General features: G+C 39.8%; 2 protein-coding genes across 2 annotated transcripts; both read right to left on the reverse strand.

Annotated features, from left to right (window-relative positions):
* Positions 1-805: 805 nt before the first annotated feature.
* On the reverse strand, positions 806-1,413 carry LOC138884661 (uncharacterized). The gene is made up of 2 exons (XM_070165674.1): positions 1,375-1,413; positions 806-1,174 (listed from the first exon to the last, which is right to left on the reverse strand). Exons 1-2 carry the CDS (start codon positions 1,411-1,413, stop codon positions 806-808), a joined length of 408 nt encoding a protein of 135 aa, XP_070021775.1.
* Positions 1,414-3,936: 2,523 nt separating this feature from the next.
* On the reverse strand, positions 3,937-4,740 carry LOC138884662 (uncharacterized). Its single transcript, XM_070165675.1, has one exon. The coding sequence runs from the start codon at positions 4,738-4,740 to the stop codon at positions 3,937-3,939; it is 804 nt and encodes a 267-aa protein (XP_070021776.1).
* Positions 4,741-18,438: the final 13,698 nt, after the last annotated feature.

The raw sequence follows: 18,438 nt of genomic DNA on the forward strand, positions 1-18,438 counted from the left end.
ACTTTACATGTATTTGAATTAATTATATAACTTTCTCACAACTATTTTCCTTATAACAGATTTCAAAAAAGAAAATGAATACAAGATTTTTACTTATAACCCGTTTCAGTACATTGCTTTTACTCTAACTGTGATAAGGTTTTTCTTTAGCTTTAGCTTGTGACCTTGCTCTCACTCAATGAGTAAAATTCTCAAGCTTGAACTTTGATTATTTCACAATCTTCTTTGCCTTCTTCATACACATATATTATATAGTCCCCCAAGTGTTTGAGTGTTGAAGTATGAAGTCTCGAGCACTTGATTGTTCCTCTCATTTGGTCCTTTTCCTGAAAAGGAAAAACACACGGGAATCGGAGGTGCGATTATAGATGAAGACTGCTTAACCCGTCTGAATTTCTATCAGAATAGTTGTAACCCTAGATCGGGAATTTTAATTTATTCCACGTGCCTTGCAGGTCGTGATTCATCATTTAGTACGGGCTAGCTTTTTTGCTTATTATCTAAAATCGTTAGTAAAATTTTAACAATTCAAAAATAAAATTTTAAAATATGGATACCTGACCGTGGGTATTCGTTAGAAATAGTATCTCTTCAGATGAACGACATTCCAGTGCGAAGGTAGTATCTTGCCATCTATCATTTCCAGTTCGTATGCTCCTTTTCCTGCAATACCATGAATCCTGTAGGGCCCTTCCCAGGTTGAACTCAATTTTCCCGCATTGGCTGCCTTCGTAGATTGAAAAACCTTTTTGAGCACGAAATCCCCAATCTTGAACAATCTTAGGTGTGCTTTTCGATTGTAGTATCATTTTATGACCTGTTTTTGTGCTGCCATTCTTATTAATGCAGCTTCTCTTTTTCCTTCAAGTAGATCAAGATTTATGCGCATTTCTTCGCCATTAGACTCTTCTGACGCTTGTGTAAACCTTGTGCTTGTCTCTCCTATATCAACTGGAATTAAAGCTTCAGCTCCATAAACCAATGAAAATGGTGTTTCTCCCGTACTTGTTTTTGTTGTTGTGCGGTATGCCCATAAAACCCTAGGTAACAATTCTGGCCAGTTACCTTTGGATTCCTCCAAATGCTTCTTTAAATGGTTGATAATGACTTTATTTGTTGACTCAGCTTGTCCATTACCCACCGGATGATAAGGTGTGGATGTAATCCTTTTGATCTGTCAACTTTGAAAAACTCTGTAATTTGTTCGCTTATAAATTGAGGGCCATTATCACACACGATTTCCTTTGGCACACCGAATCGACATATGATATTTCGCCAAATGAAATCTCTAACTTCTTTTTCTCCCACCTAATTGAATGCTCCTACTTCCGCACATTTAGTAAAACAGTCAGTAAGTACAAGCAAGAATTTTACCTGTCCTTTTGCTTGTGGTAGTACACCTACAATATCCATTTTCCATTTTATAAATGGACATGGTGCAATGACCGGATGTAACAACTCTACAAGTCTATGCATGTTATTACCTTATCTTTAGCACTTATCACATTTAGCCACAAAAACTTTCCGCTTCTTCTTCCATTTTAGGCCAGTAATAACCTACCCTAATCATGGTTCTTACTAGTGATCTTCCTCCGGCGTGATTTCCACAATGCCCCTCGTGTATCTCTCTCATTACATATTCCGTCTATGAAGGCCTGAGTCGCCTTGCTAAGGGTCCACCGAACATTTTTCGATAAAGATTGCCTTGCTTTAAACAATATCGAGCAGCCTTTTTCGAAGCCTGTGAGCTTTTTTCTTGTCTTCAGGGACAGTTCCATACTGTAAAAAAGCAAAAATCTCATTCCTCCAATCCCAGGTTAAGTTATTAAAAACTAAATCATTTTTGTCTGGATCGAGCACTGAATGAAACAAATGAATTACGGAAGCATTTTCATTGCTTGCCACGTCTGCTGCAGATGTAAGATTGGCTAGGGCGTCCTCCTCGACATTTTTATCTCTTGATATTTGCATAACTTTCCAGGTTTGGAATTGCCTGACTAGATCCTGTACCTTCTCTAAGTATTGCTGCATCCGTGCTTCCCTGGCCGTATAAGTCCCCAGCATTTGATTAACTACGAGCTACGAATCGCTTTTGATCATAATCTGATTAATGACGAGTTCTCGTGCTAGTTCTAAACCTGCAATCACAGCTCTATACTCTGCCTCATTATTATTTATAGAATGACATTTAATGGCTTGTCGAATGGTTTCACCCGTAGGTGGTACCAAAACAATTCCCAAGACTGCACCTTTCACATTAGAGGAACCATCGGTGAATAAGATCCAAATTTCCAGATTAGAGCCGTTGAACACTTGTAATTCTTTTTCTGCTTCCAGTTGCATTCCTTGGCTAAAATCAGCCACAAAATCTGCTAACACTTGAGATTTTATCGCGGTTCTAGGCTGGTATGCGATGTCATATTCACTTAATTCTTTAGCCCATTTGGCTAACCTACCTGACAACTCATGCTTATGTAATATATTACGTAATGGATAAGTAGTTACTACAGTGATAGGATGACATTGAAAATAAGGCCTTAATTTTCTAGATGTCATGATTAATGCAAGTGCTAGCTTTTGTAACTGAGGATACCGCGTCTACGTATCTAATAAAAATTTGCTGACATAATAGATCTAAGATTGTTTACCTTGGTCTTCACGGACTAAAATAGCACTTACCGCTACTTCTGAGACAGCAAGGTAGATGAGCAATAGTTCCCCAGCCTTTGGTTTTGCGAATAATGGCGGATTTGACAGGTATGCCTTCAAATGTTTGAGTGCCTGCTGACATCCCTCAGTCCATTCGAACTGATCTTGCTTTTTAAGAGCTGAAAAGAACTTAAAGCATTTTTCTGATGATTTAGAAATGAATCTCCCCAAGGCTGCAATTCTTCCTGTCAACCTCTGCACTTCTTTTCTACTTGTAAGCATGTCAGGAATTTCTTCAATGGCCTTAATCTGTGTGGGATTCACTTCAATGCCACGGTTAGAAACAAGAAAACCAAAAAACTTACCTGATGCAACACCGAATGCACATTTCTCCCTATTTAATTTCACATTGAATTTCCGCAAGGCCTGAAACAAATCAGACAAGTGCGATATATGATCCCCTGAATGTTGAGTTTTAACGAGCATGTCATCTATGTAAACCTCCATTGTTTTTCCCAAATGTTCTTGGAACATTTTGGTCACTAGTATTTGATAGGTTGCACCAGCATTTTTGAGACCAAAAGGCATTACTTTATAACAGTAAGTCCCCCTGTCTGTTATAAATGAAGTTTTTTCTTCATCTATTGGATCCATTTTGATCTGATTGTATCCTGAATACGCATCTAAAAAGCTTAACAATTCATGTCTTGCAGTAGCATCAATTAGTTGATCTATATGTGGTAATGGAAAAGAATCTTTAGGACAAGCTTTGTTATGGTCTGTGTAATCTACAAAAATTCGCCACTTACCATTCTTCTTCGGTACCACAACAGTATTGGCTAACCAATTAGGATACTTTACCTCATGGATAGATCAAATCTTTAATAATTTTTGAACCTCATCTTGAATCATCTGATTTTTGAAAGTTCCTTGCTTTCTCTTCTTTTGTTTGACAAGGGGATATGATGGGTCTTCATTTAATTTGTGAGTCATTACCTCCGGTAGTATTCCTGTCATATCAGAGTGAGACCAAGCAAAACAATCCACGTTAGTTTTTAAAAATTCAATCAACTTACCTTTCATGTCTTGGCTTAGATTGGCCCTTACGTAGACTTTCCTTTCAGGCCATTGTGCAAATAATATTACAGCTTCCAGTTCTTCAATCGTTGTTTTGATATTTTCATTTTCTTCTGGTTCTTGAATGGCATCTGGCCTTGAGTCCATGTCTGTTCGTCCTTGTTCAGTTGAGGTTTGTGTTGTGATACCCTCAACTGGATTCTGTAATTGCTATTTTTCTTCGTTTCCCGTACTTGAATCTGCTACAGAATTGATGCTTCTGGATGTATGTTGATCCCCACGGATTTGACATATTCCCCATGGTGATGGAAATTTAATAACTTGGTGCAATGTTGACGAAACGGAATGCATCTCGTGGATCCATGGTCTCCCAAGGATCATATTGTAAGTCATCTCCATATCTACCACCTGAAATTTTATATCCTTGACAACTCCTTCTGCGAAAGTTGTAAGTATTACTTCCCCTTTCGTCACTAGACTGGAATTGTCAAATCCAGACAGAGTATGTGCCTTTGGTATTAATTTATCTTCGGCTTGCATCACACATAGTACTCTTAGTAAAATAAGAGTATCATGTACAAGTAAAGATATTACCAGTGCAACGTTATGTGGGGATAATATGCCATCCGCGTCTGCATCATCAAACGTAATGCTTTCTTCCTCTAAGACATGTCGCACCCGCTTCCCGTGGGTAATTGTGACTTTGGAGACTTTATTGGCTGCTGTGTACGTCACACCATTGATGTATTCACCTCCACTTATCACATTAACGGTCCTTTTAGGAGAAGGTGGTTTTGGGGGCTCCTGCCTGTTCTTCATATATGCTTGCTTACCTCTCTTACTGAATAATTCAGTGAGACACTCTTGCTTTAATAGATGATCAAATTCACCTTGTAGCAACCTACAGTCTGCCGTTTTATGCCCGTGATCGTTGTGAAATTTGCACCAGTGATCAGGGTTGCGCCTGTTTGGGTTTGATCTCATTTCTTTTGTCCACTGTACCTTATCACCCATGTTTCTTAAAATAGCTACGAGCTCGGAAGTGCTTACATTAAAATTATAACTGCCAAACCTTGCTTTCAAATTTCTATCATCATCCCATGACTCTCGCTTGTTTCGATCTTTCCCAAATCTTGATGACGAGCCCGACTCTATATTCCTCGACCTATGATCGTATCTCGGATGGTCCTGTTTTGACCGTAAATCTTTTCCTACTGGACCCATATATGGTTCGTACATATTTTTACCGGACCTTTTTGGATTTTTGGTTTAAATCTTCCGATTACGGATTTAATTTTTAAAATATTTTAGATTTCGGATTTCAGATTGGATGTTGGAATTGGTATTTCGGATTGGATATATTTTATATTTAGTCCATTATTCATATGCAATATAATAAGTCCAATATCGGCCCCACCCATTAGATATTATCTCATGTATTCAATACTAATTACTAAATTACTATCAGAATATTTTTTATTAGGAAATGGTCTTACTATTACTACTTATTATCGGCCTTATTATACTTGATGATGATTTCATTACTTGAATACTATATTGAAACTACTTAAGAAGAAGTTGAAGGTTCTGAAGTCACACTAGAGAAGCAGAAGAAGATAGGAAGTTGCTTAAGCAAAATCAGTTGAAACTTCAAAGTGATTCCTCAAATAAAGAGGTTCAACAGGCTAAATTCTTGGGTTATCAGAAGTTCAAACAGTCTTCATATTTGGCAGAAATATATCTACATCAAAGAAGTAAATCTACATGGATTAAGCTAGGAGATGATAACACATGATATTTCTACTCAATTATAAAGCATATGAAGCTGAAACAAGCCACAATACACCTTAAGGATGATATAGGCACATAGCAAACTGATCCAGGGACTATTGCAAACTTGTTTATGGATTACTATTCTGAACTATTAGGAAGGAAGTCTACCTCTAGAGTCCAAGCTTTTACTAGCATTCTGAAAAATGGGCCCACTTTGTCAACTGCTCAACATGTGGAGTTGCTAAGGCCAGTTGTGGATAAGAAAGTTAAAGAGGCGGTATTCCATATTGACAGTAACAAGAGCCCAGGACCAGATGGCTTTAGGAGTGGTTTCTATAAGGCTGCTTTGCCTATAGTCGAGTAGGAGATCAGAAAGGCAGTTATAGAATTTTTTCACAATGACAAGTTCCTCACGCAACTCAACTCTAAAGTCATAGCTCTTATTCCTGTGATGGAAAATCCAGAATTTGCTAGCCAATATAGACAAATATCATGTTGTAATGTACTTTACAAGTGCATTTCTAAATTGCTATGCAAAAGACACTAAAGGCAGCAATTGATCACTCAGTAGAAGAGAATCAGTCAACATTACAGGGGAGGTCCATGCTGCACAATGTCTTCATCTGTCATGACATTCTAAGACATTATAACATGAAAACAACTCCAAGATGTCTTATGAAGATTGATCTCACGAAGGCCCATGGCATAGTGAGCTGGGAGTTCTTAGAAGAAGATTTGAGGGGCTTTGGGTTCCCAGAAAAGTTTACTTAGTGGATTATAAGCTGTTTTGTAGATTTTATAGCAGAATCATAAAAGCAGTTTTTTGTTTGTACTTTGAATAAATTACAAATTCAAAGTCACAATTTAGAAATAGAGCGACTTATATATATCGCAATTGTGAATGCGACTAATAAATCGCAACTGCTATATAAATCGCAATAGACATACAGCTTATAATCGCAACGATAAATGGGACTTATATACCGCAATTGTGCCATATGCAACCTATGTCCTATATTATTGAGTACTTCCGTATATTCTTTCCGTTATGGTTTATCGTCAAGTCACATTCTGCAAACGTATGGTTCTGTAGGAATATTTTTTTGGTCTCTCTTTAATTTCCTTTTTTGTTGTCAGATATGTTGGACGACTTTCTCTAAAAGGAACTGACAAGCTACTTGAAATATTAGCATAGTTAAATGAGTTGGCTGGTTTTTCGCATAATGAAGAAATTAAACTTTTTGAGGTTAGTTTTTTTTTTTCTTTTCTTGATACTAAGTTTTTAACTCAAAATGAGGAACAAATGTTTTACCGATCAAAAAGAGGAACAAATGTTTCATGCTCATGCCCTTTTTTTAACATTTCACTTTGGGGTGGTCCTTCGCAACAATTATATAGAGACAATACGATGAAATTCATCCATTTGTTCTTTATTTTAATTCTTTTGAATGTGATCACTAAATTAATATGCAATATACATATATTTCTATTATCTCTCTCCGCTCTTTTTTCTTTGAATAAACTCAAAATCACAATTCGACCGAAATCGGTTAAATCGAACCTAACATTACTTAAGGATACTACTAAAGGTCTTATACTTAGTGTAATATCCATTTATAAGCTAATTACAACTAATACACTTGCTAATTACTATAAGCGATAGAAAAAAGTCTGTCGGTACTACTGCGCCGGTAAACAGCTGTTTTTTAGTAGTGTGTATACTATAGCATATATATAGTATAGTATAATATATATACTATATTATATAAGCTATATTCGATATAACATTAACTATATTAAGATGTCTATATATAGTATAGTATAGTATATATATATGTATATATATATACACACACACACACTATAATATATATAGAGACATCTTAAATTATAATATATATAGAGACATCTTAAATATATATATATATATATATATATATATTGATGAACCAAAAGGTCATCACTTGATTTACGAGTAAATTCTATATTTCGAGGCCTTAGAAGCCTCCTTTTTCCTCACCTCGATTTGCGTGCGTGATCCGGGCTCATATCCAGAACGCTTTTATGTGGAAATGCGATGAAAATGTTAATTTGGCCTTTAAAATTTAATTTAAGTTGACTCCGGTCAATATTTTGGGTAAACGGACCCGGACCTGTGATTTGACGGTCCCGGAGGGTCTGTAGAAAAATATGGGACTTGGGCGTATGCCTGAAATTGAATTCTGAGGTCCCGAGCCCGAGAAATGAATTTTTGAAGAAAATCGTTTAATTGAAATTTTAAGAGTTTTTGGAAATTTGAATGTTTTTGAAATTGATGGTATCGGACCCGTATCTTGGTTCCGGAGCCCGAGACAGGTCTTATATGGCGTTTAGGTTGAACCTCTAAAATTTGGTAAGAAACAGAAGTCGTTTGATGTGATTCGAACCCGTAGTTGTGAAATTTGATACTTTGGAAGTTTTGAGATTTTTCCTTGATTTCTATGCTAAATTCGTTGTTTAAGATGTTATTTTGGCGATTTGATCGTACTCAACAAATAATACATAGCAAATAGGACACAACTCCTAATCCCTCAAGCTAAGGTTAGACCAAACACTTACCTCAAACTTTTATGGCCAACTCAAGCGTCAAACACCGCTTTTCCTTTAGAATTCGCCTCCGGATAACTCGTATCTAGTCCAAATTGATTTAACAACATCAATAAATGCTAAAGAATTCATACCCAATGCTTAATTATAGGTTTTCTATCATTTTCCCCACAAAGTCAAAAATCGACCCCGGGCCCGCTTGGTTAAAACTCGAGGTTCGAACCAAAACCCGATCACTCATTCACCCACGAGCCCGAATATGCAATTAGTTTCGAAATTCGACCCCAAAACGAGGCCTAAATTCCAATTAATCAAAAAGTCCTAACTCTACCCAAATTCCAATTAATCAAAAAGTCCTAACTCTACCCAAATTCCAATTAATCAAAAAGCCCTAGCTCTACCCAAATTCCTAATTTTCTACCCTTAAGAACATGATTTAGGCCTAGAAATCTAATGGGTGTTAATGAAAATTGAAGAAAACAAGTCTAAGAACACATACCTATGATTTTGTGGTGAAATCTCCCTTCAAAAATCGTCCAAATTTGAATTTCAATGAAAGAGTTATGAAATTTTGGAGAAAATCCGTGTTGTTATTATTTTTAAAAAGACTGGACAGGTACTCTATGCGTTCACGGGCCTTTGGCCACGTTCGCATACGCTTAATCCCCCTGGCCTACGCGTTCGCGAGCCATTGGACGCGTTCGCACAGTGTTATGGCCAACCTATTCCCCATCTCCCCCCTTAGGCAGTGCGTTCGCGTAAACTTAGACGCGTTCACGTAGAGCAACATACCCAAAGCTCCGCGTTTGCATCCTAGTCAGTGCGTTCGCATAGTACACAAAATAAGGCCCCCTGAGACTACACTATGTGATTGCGGACCTACCTATGCGATCACATAGCACAAATACCTGGACACCAGCAAACAGCAAAAACACCAGATTTTTTAAGTCCAAAAACACTCCGACGCCTATCCGAAACTTACCCGATGTGATGAAAATGTTAATTTGGCCTTTAAAAATTAATTTAAGTTGACTTCGGTCAATATTTTAGGTAAACGGACCCGTACCTGTGATTTGACGGTCCCGGAGGTTCTGTAGGAAAATATGGGACTTGGTTGTATGCCCGAAATTGAATTTCGAGGTCCTGAGCCCGAGAAATGAATTTGTGAAAAAATTTGTTTAATTGAAATTTTAAGAGTATTTGGAAATTTGAATGTTTTTGAAATTGATGGTATCGGGCCCGTATCTTGGTTCCGGAGCCCGGTACAGGTCTTATATGTCGTTTAGATTGAACCTCTAAAATTTGGTAAGAAACAGAAGTCGTTTGATGTTATTCGAACCCGTAGTTGTGAAATTTGATATTTTGGAAGTTCTGAGATTTTTCCTGGATTTATATGCTAAATTCATTGTTTAAGATGTTATTTTGGCGATGTGATTGCACGAGTAAGTTCGTATGATGTTTTTGAGGTAGTGTACATGTTTGGTTTAAAGCTCCGAGGGCTCGGATGAGTTTCGGATAGACGTCGGAGTGTTTTTGGACTTAGAAAATCTGGTGTTTTTGCTGTTTGTTGGTGTCCAGGTTTTTGTGCTATGCGATCGCATAAGTAGGTCCGCAATCGCATAGTGTAGTCTCAGGGGGGCCTATTTTGTGTACTATGCGAACGCACTGACTGGGACGCGAACGCGGAGCTTTGGGTATGTTGCTCTACACGAACGCATCAAAGTCTACGCGAACGCACTGCCTAAGGGGGAGCTGGGGAATGGGTTGGCCATAACACTATGCGAACGCGGCCAATGGCTCGCGAACGCGTAGGCCAGGGGGATTAAGCCTATGCGAACGCGGCCAAAGGCACGCGAGCACATAGAGTACCTGTCCAGTCTTTTTAAAAAAAGTAACAAAACGGGTTTTCTCCAAAATTTCATATCTCTTTCATTGAAATTCAAACTTGGGCGACTTTTGAAGGGGGATTTCACCACAAAACCATAGGTACATTAACACCCATTGTATATTCGGGCTCGTGTATACTCGGGTACATTAACAAAACCATTTAATAACCCATTGAAATTCTTAGACTTGTTTTCTTCAATTTTCATTAACACACATTATATTTCTAGGCCTAAATCATGTTCTTAAGGGTAGAAAAATAGGAATTTGGGTAGAGTTAGAGCTTTTTGATTAATTGGAATTTAGACCTTGTTTTGGGGTCGGATTTTGAAACTAATTGCATATTCGGGCTCGTGGGTGAATGGGTGATCGGGTTTTGGTCCGAACCTCGAGTTTTAACCAAGCGGGCCCGGGGTCGATTTTTGATTTTTTGGGAAAAATGATAGAAAACCTATAATTAAGCATTGTGTATGAATTCTTTAGCGTTTATTGATGTTGTTAAATCAATTTGGACTAGATACGAGTTATTTGGAGGCGAATTCTAAACGAAAAGCGGTGTTTGAGGCTTCAGTTGGCCGTAAAAGTTTGAGGTAAGTGTTTGGTCTAACCCTAGATTGAGGGATTAGGAGTTGTGTCCTATTTGCTATATATTATTTGTTGAGTACGACGTATAGGCATGGTGACGAGTATCTATACGTTGGTGTCAAGTATGCCCGTGAGTCTTATATCATGATTATTATGATTCTGTTTGTATTGTTCATACCTTATGTGATGATTTCTATTGTTGAGCAAAGCTTGTGGAAGTAGTATTGATAATTGAATATTGAGGAGTGTTGGCTCAAGTTGTAAAACGAATTGTGGAAGTAAAATTGGTAATTGAACCCTATAGAGCATTGGCTCAAGTTGTGTAGTGAGTTGTGAAGTAAATGTGAAAAAGAGAAGAGGATTATTATATTATTGTCACGACCCGAATTTTTCACCCTCGGTAGTCGTGATGGCGCCTACTAGTGAAAGCTAGGCAAGCCGACCATTTGCACAAGTTACCTTTTTCCCATTTTAATTCTTTAACAAGTGTGAATTAACAGTTATAAACAACAAAAATTTAAAACAAGCGGAAGAAATAATTAAACCATTTAAATAGTTCAAACATGATTTCTTAACAAAAATTACCCAAGACTGGTGTCACAACTCCACAGACGATCTAAGAACTCTATAAACAAGGTCCAAAAAATAAATGCAACACTGTTTCTGAATTACGTAAGTGAAACAAGAAGAAAAGATAGAGAGAGACGCCAGGGCCTGCGGACACCTGCAGGACTACCTTGGATCTCCGTATGGACTGAAGGCATCCACCCAAGCTAAGGTCCAAAAGCTGCTGCTCCGGGATCTGCACACAGTACAGAGTGTAGTATCAGCACAACTGACCCCATGTGCCGGTAACTGCCTAACCTAACCTCGGCGAAGTAGTGACGAGGCTAGGACCAGACTACCAAATAAACCTATGCAATTATATCACATACATTGGAAAATAAAGCAGAAATGTACAACTAAGAATGGGAGGGGAAAACATGCTGCGGGGGAATATCATTTACCAACAATAACTCTGGAAAAAAGCATAAAGAACGATTTAAAATTCGCAGCCGAAAGAATAAAGAAACCGTAACAAATCAATAACCACCTTTATCCTTTAATGTTGCGGCGCGCAACCCGATCCAAATCATATATATAAATACTGTTGTGGTGTACAACCCGATCCAAATGTAGTATTGTTGCGACGTGCAACCCGATCCAAATATAGTATTATTGCAGCGTGCAACCCGATCCAAATATATTGTTGTTGTAGCGTGCAACCTGATCCCAATATATACAATTCAATACCAATCACAAAAGAATCCCGGAAAGGGAACAATAAGGAAACAACAATATCCCGGCAAGGGAATCGACAGTAAGAAGTAAATACATCCCGACAAGGGAATCAGTTATAACCAAACTTGTTTCAACATTTAACTTCACAACATAAACCTCGTCTAGAACCAATATTCAACCATAAGCAATTTTCACAAGATTAATCATAATTCTTGTCCAACACAGAGAATCAACAACTTAAGCATTTGTAGTACTTATAAAAAATACAACGATTTCAATTTAAGACTCACGGGCATGCTTGACACCAACGTATAGATACTCGTCACCATGCCTATACGTCGTACTCAACAAGTAACACATAGCAAATACGACTTGACTCTTAATCCCTCAAGCTAAGGTTAGACCAAACACTAATCTCGAACTTCCACGGCTAACTCAAGGCTCAAACACTGCTTTTCCTTTAGAATTTGCCTCCAAATAACTCGTATCTAGTCAAAATCGATTTCACAACATCAATAAATGCTAAAAAATTTATACCCAATGCCTTATTATAGGTTCTCTATCGTTTTTCCCAAAAAGTCAAAAATTGACCCCAGGCCCGCTTGGTCAAAACTCGAGGTTCAGACCAAAACCCGATCACCCATTCACCCACGAGCCCAAATATGCAATTAGTTTCGAAATTCAACCCCAAAATGAGATCTAAATCCCAATTAATCAAAAAGTCCTAACTCTACCCAAATTCCTAATTTCTACCATAAAAATCCTAGATTTAAAGATGAAAATTGATGAAATGCAATGGGAAATCATAAGAGAAAGGTTTAGAATCATATACCAATGTTTTGGGGAAGAAATTGTTCTTTGAAAATCTCCTCAATGCTCCCAAATTTCGAAAATATGAAGTAAATGGGTTCTGCCCGTTTTTGCTTCTGTTTTAAAACCACCGGGCAGGCCTTCATCGCGTTCGCGATGGGCCTGTCACGTTCGCGAAGGGTCAGGTCAATTAACCTTCGCGTTCGTGTGTAGTGGCTCACATTTGCGAAGCTTTGACTCCTCGAGCCTTCGCGTTCGCGGGCCGGTGGCCGCGTTCGCGTAGAACAAAATCTCCTTCCCCCTGCCTAGGCCCAAAGACCTTCGCGTTCGCGATAGCAGGTCCGCGTTCGCGAGGTAGCACCCCCCAAAACTTTGCATTCACGACCTGTTTCTCGCATTCGCGTAGAAGGAAAATTCCTTCATCCTGACTTACCCTCTGCGTTCGCGAGAGACCTTCTACGAACGCAAAGAACAAAGTTCCAGAACACCATAAACTGAAAACCTGTAACTTTTTTCTAAGTTTAAAACCTTCTGAAACCTATCCGAAACTCATTCGAGCCCTCGGGGCTCCAAACCAAACACGCATTCTAACTTAAAAACATCATATGAACTTATCCGTGCAATCAAATCGCCAAAATAACATCTTTAACAATGAATTTAGCATAGAAATATAAGAAAAACCTCAAAACTTTCAAATTATCAATTTTTACAACTACGGGTCCGAATCACATCAAACGACTTCCGTTTCTTACCAAATTTCACATGCTTGACTTAAACCTCATATAAGACTTGTACCGGCTCCGGAACCAAAATACGGGTGCCATACCAACAACTTCCAAACATTTTTCATTTCTAAAAAGTAACATATTTTCTAGAAAACAATTTTCTTTAAAAATTTATTTCTCAGGCTTGGGACCTCGGAATTCGATTCTGGGCATACGCCCAAGTCCCATATTTTCCTACGAGCCCTCCAGGACCGTCAAATCAAGGGTCCGAGTCCATTTACCTAAAATGTTGACAAAAGTCAACTTAAATTCATTTAAAGGCAAATTTTATCAATTTTTACAGATTTTCACATAATGGCTTTCCGGTTACGTGCCCGGACTGTACACACAAATCAAGGTGATGCAGAAAGAGGGTTTTAAGGCCTCGAAACATAGAATTTATTTCTAAAACAAGTGATGACTCATCACATTTTCCACCTCTAAAATAACCGTTCGTCCTCGAATGGACATAAAGGAAGTACCTGAGTCGGGGAAAAGATAGGGATAATGGCTCCGCATATCGGGCTCGGACTCCCTGGCCGATGCCTCAGCAACTCACCTCTCCGCTGAACACGAACAAAAGGAAAACTCTTCGATCTCAATTGACGAACTTGCTGGTTGAGAATAACTACCGGCTCCTCCTCATAAGACAAATCCTTGTCCAACTGGACAGTGTTGAAATCTAACACGTGGGATGGATCGCCGTGATACTTCCGAAACATGGACACATGAAACACTAGATGCAAGACAGATAAACTCGGTGGCAACGAAAGTCTGTTAGCCACCTCTACCACTCGATCAAGAATCTCAAACGGGCTAATGAACCTAGGGCTAAGCTTGCCCTTCTTTCCAAATCTTATTACGCCCCTCATAGGTGACACCCGAAGAAATACCCGCTCACCGCACTCAAAGCATCCACCTGAGTGCTGCAGCAGAGGAAACTGAGACTGACCCTGGCGACCTGAATGACCACACCGAAAACTCTGGAGCGGCTGTGCACTGATAGGATCTGGTGGTGCACTGTAGTGCTGTTGATCAAAATACTGCATATGAGAACCACGACCACCTGAAGCGTCGTGAAAAACCTAAAGTGCTGACTAAAAAGGCCTAGGAGCATGGCCTCTACCATTCGAATCCCTGCCTCCAGACGAGGCACCACTGAATCTGCCTGAATGACGAGGCCTCTTGTATGACCCCTGACCACCCCCTGTGATAGAACAATCTCAACTCTCCTGGCCACATTGGCCGCCTCTTGAAAAGAAATCTCACTCCCTGTCTCCTTAGCCATCTGAAGTCGAATAGGCTGAATGAGTCCCTCAATGAACCTCCTCACCCACTCTCTCTCTGTGAGGAGTATAATGCGAGCATGACGGGCCAAGTCGATGAATCTGTTTCGTATTGAGTGACATTCACAGAACTTTGCTGGAGACGCTCAAACTGCCTCCGATAGATCTTTCTCTGAGTGATAGGGAGAAACTTCTCCAGAAATAGATGAGTAAACTACTCCCAAGTCAAAGCTGGCGATCCGGCTGGTCTAGCAAAACAATAATCTCTCCACCAAGTCTTGGCGGATCCAGACAAGCGAAAAGTAGCAAAGTCGACCCCATTGGTCTCCACTATCCCCATGTTCATTAGAACCTCATGACAGCTGTCTAGATAATCCTGGGGATCCTCAGAGGATGCACCGTTGAAAGTATTAGTGAAGAGCTTGGTGAACCTGTCCAATCTCCACAAAGTATCGGCAGATATAATTGCTCCATCACCAGTCTGAGCTACCACACCCAGCTGAACTGCTCCAACTGGCTGAGCTGCTGGAGCTTGAAACTGGGAAGCCATCTGCTCTGGAGTGCGAGTAGCGGGAGTCTGAGCTCCTCCTCCAGCCTGAGAGATGGCTAGTTCTATATGAAGCAAGCCTGCCCGGGTGACACTCTCCATAAGGCCCACTAGACGGACCAGAGCATCCTGGAGTACTAGGTAGCAATAAACCCCTCTGGGACTTGAGCTGGGCCCACCAGAACTGTCTGGACCGGAACCTCATCATCAAAGTCAACCTGAGGCTCCACCGCTGGTGTTGCTGCTCTAGGCTGAGCTCTACCCCTACCTCGACCTCTAGTACGGCCTCGGCCTCGCCCTCTGGCCCTCGTGGGAGCTGCTGCTGGGGGCTCGGGCTGCTGATAGAAGGATGCGAAAGCACGTGTTCTTGCCATCTACGGAAGAACATAGTAGAAATTCAATTAGCATTGAGAAACCAAACCGCACGACAGGAAAGAATAGATGTGAAGATTTTCCTAACTCTATAGCCTCAAGGGGATAAGTACAGACGTCTCCGTACCGATCCCTCAAACTCTACTAAGCTTGTCTGTAAATTGTGAAACCCATGTAACCTAGAGCCTTGATACCAACTTGTCATGACCCAGATTTCCCACCCTCGGGAGTCGTGATGGCGCCTACTAGTGAAAGCTAGGCAAGCCGACCATTTGCACAAGTTACCTTTTTCCCATTGTAATTCTTTAACAAGTGTGAATCAATGGGTATAAACAGCAGAAATTTAAAACAAGCGGAAGAAATAATTAAACCATTGAAATAGTTCCAACATGATTACTCAACAAAAACTACCCAAGACTGGTGTCACAACTCCACAGACGGTCTACGAATTCTGCAAACAAGGTCCGAAAAATAAAAGAAACATTGTTTCTGAATTGTGTAAGTGAAACATGAAGAAAAGATAGAGGGAGACTCCAGGGCCCGCGGAAGCCTGCAGGACTACCTTGGATCTTCGTATGGACTGAAGGCAGCCACCAAAGCTAAGGTCCAAAAGTTGCTGCTCCTGGATCTTTACACAGTGCAGAGTGTAGTATCAGCACAACCGACCCCATGTGTTGGTAAGTGCCTAGCCTAACCTCGGCGAAGTAGTGACGAGGCTAGGACCAGACTACCAAATAAACCTGTGCAATTAAATCACATACAGTGGAAAATAAAGCAGAAATGTATAGTTAAGAATGGGAGGGGGGAAACATACTACGGGGGAATATCATTTACCAACAGTAGCTCAGGAGAAAAGCATAAAGAACTATTTAAAATTCGCAGCCGAAAGAATAAGGAAACTGTAACAAATCAATAACCACCTTTATCCTTTAATGTTGCGGCACGCAACGCGATCCAAATCATATACATAAACACTGTTGTGGCGTGCAACCCAATCCAAATATAATATTGTTGCGGCGTGCAACCTGATCCAAATATAGTATTGTTGCGGCGTGCAACCCGATCCAAATATAGTATTGTTGCAACGTGCAACCCGATCCAAATATAGTATTGTTGCGGCGTGCAACCCGATCCAAATATAGTATTGTTGCGGCATACAACCCGATCCAAATATAGTATTGCTACGGCGTGCAACCCGATCCCAATATATACAATTTAACACCAGTCACAAAAGAGTCCCGGCAAGGGAACAATAAGGAAACAACAATATCACGGCAAGCGAATCGACTGTAAGAAGTGAATACATCCCGGCAAGGAAATCAGATATAACCAAACTTGTTTCAACATTTAACTTCACAACAGAAACATCGTCTAGAACAAATATTCAACCATAAGCAATTTTCACGAGATTAATCATAACTCTTGTCCAGCACAGAGAATCAATTTGTAGTACTTATTAAAAACACAGCGATTTCAATTTAAGACTCATCGGCATGACTGACACCAACGTATAGATACTTGTCACCATGCCTATACGTTGTACTCAACAAATAACACATAGAAAATAGGACTCGACTCCTAATCCCTCAAGCTAAGGTTAGACCAAACACTTACCTCGAACTTCCATGGCCAACTCAAGCCTCAAACACCGCTTTTTCTTTAAAATTCGCCTCCAAATAACTCGTATCTAGTACAAATTGATTTCACAACATCAATAAATGCTAAAGAATTCATACCCAATGCTTAATTATAGGTTTTCTATCATTTTCCCCCAAAAAGTCAAAAATTGACCCCTGGCCCGCTTGGTCACTACTCGAGGTTCGGACCAATACCCGATCCCTCATTCACCCACGAGCCCAAATATGCTATTAAATCCGACCCCAAAATGAGGTCTAAATCCCAACTAATCAAAAAGCCCTAACTCTACCCAAATTCCTAATTTCTACCATGAAAACCCTAGATTTTAAGATAAAAATTGATGAAATGCAATGGGAAATCGAAAGAGAAAGGTTTAGAATCATATACCAATGTTTTGGGGAAGAAATTGTTCTTTGAATATCACCTTAATGCTCCCAAATTTCAAAAATATGAAGTAAATGGGTTCTGCCTGTTTTTGCTTCTGTTTTAAAATCACTGGGCAGGCCTTCATCGCGTTCGCGATGGCCCTGTCGCATTCGCGAAGGCTCAGGCCAATTAGCCTTCACATTCGCGTATAGTGGCTCGCGTTCGCGGAGCTTTAATTCCTCGAGCCTTTACGTTCGCGGGCTAGTGGCCGCGTTCGCGTAGAACAAAATCCCCTTCCCTCTGCCCAGGCCCAAAGACCTTCGCGTTCACGATAGCAGGTCCGCGTTCGCGAAGGGTAGCACCCCCCAAAGCTTCGCGTTCGCGACCTGTTTCTCTCATTTGCATAGAAGAAAACTTCCTTCAGCCTGACTTACCCTCCGCGTTTGCGAGAGTCCTTCCGCGAACGCGAAGAACAAAGTTCCAGAACACCAGAAACTGAAAACCTACAACTTTTTTCTAAGTTTAAAACCTATCTGAAACTCACCCGATCCCTCGGCAAACCAAATATGCATACTAACTCAAAAACATCATATGAACTTATCTGTATGATCCAATTGCTAAAATAACATCTTTAACAATGAATTTAGCAAAGAAAACTAAGAAAAACCTTAAAACTTTCTAAGTATCAATTTTCACAACTACAAGTCCGAATCAAATCAAACGACTTCCATTTCTTACCAAATTTCACAGGCTCGACTTAAACCACATATAAGACCTGTACCGGGATCCGAAACCAAAATACGTGCCCGATACCAACAAC

The sequence above is a fragment of the Nicotiana sylvestris genome, unplaced genomic scaffold (genome assembly GCF_000393655.2).
Source record: "Nicotiana sylvestris unplaced genomic scaffold, ASM39365v2 Un00027, whole genome shotgun sequence".
NCBI lineage: Eukaryota > Viridiplantae > Streptophyta > Magnoliopsida > Solanales > Solanaceae > Nicotiana > Nicotiana sylvestris.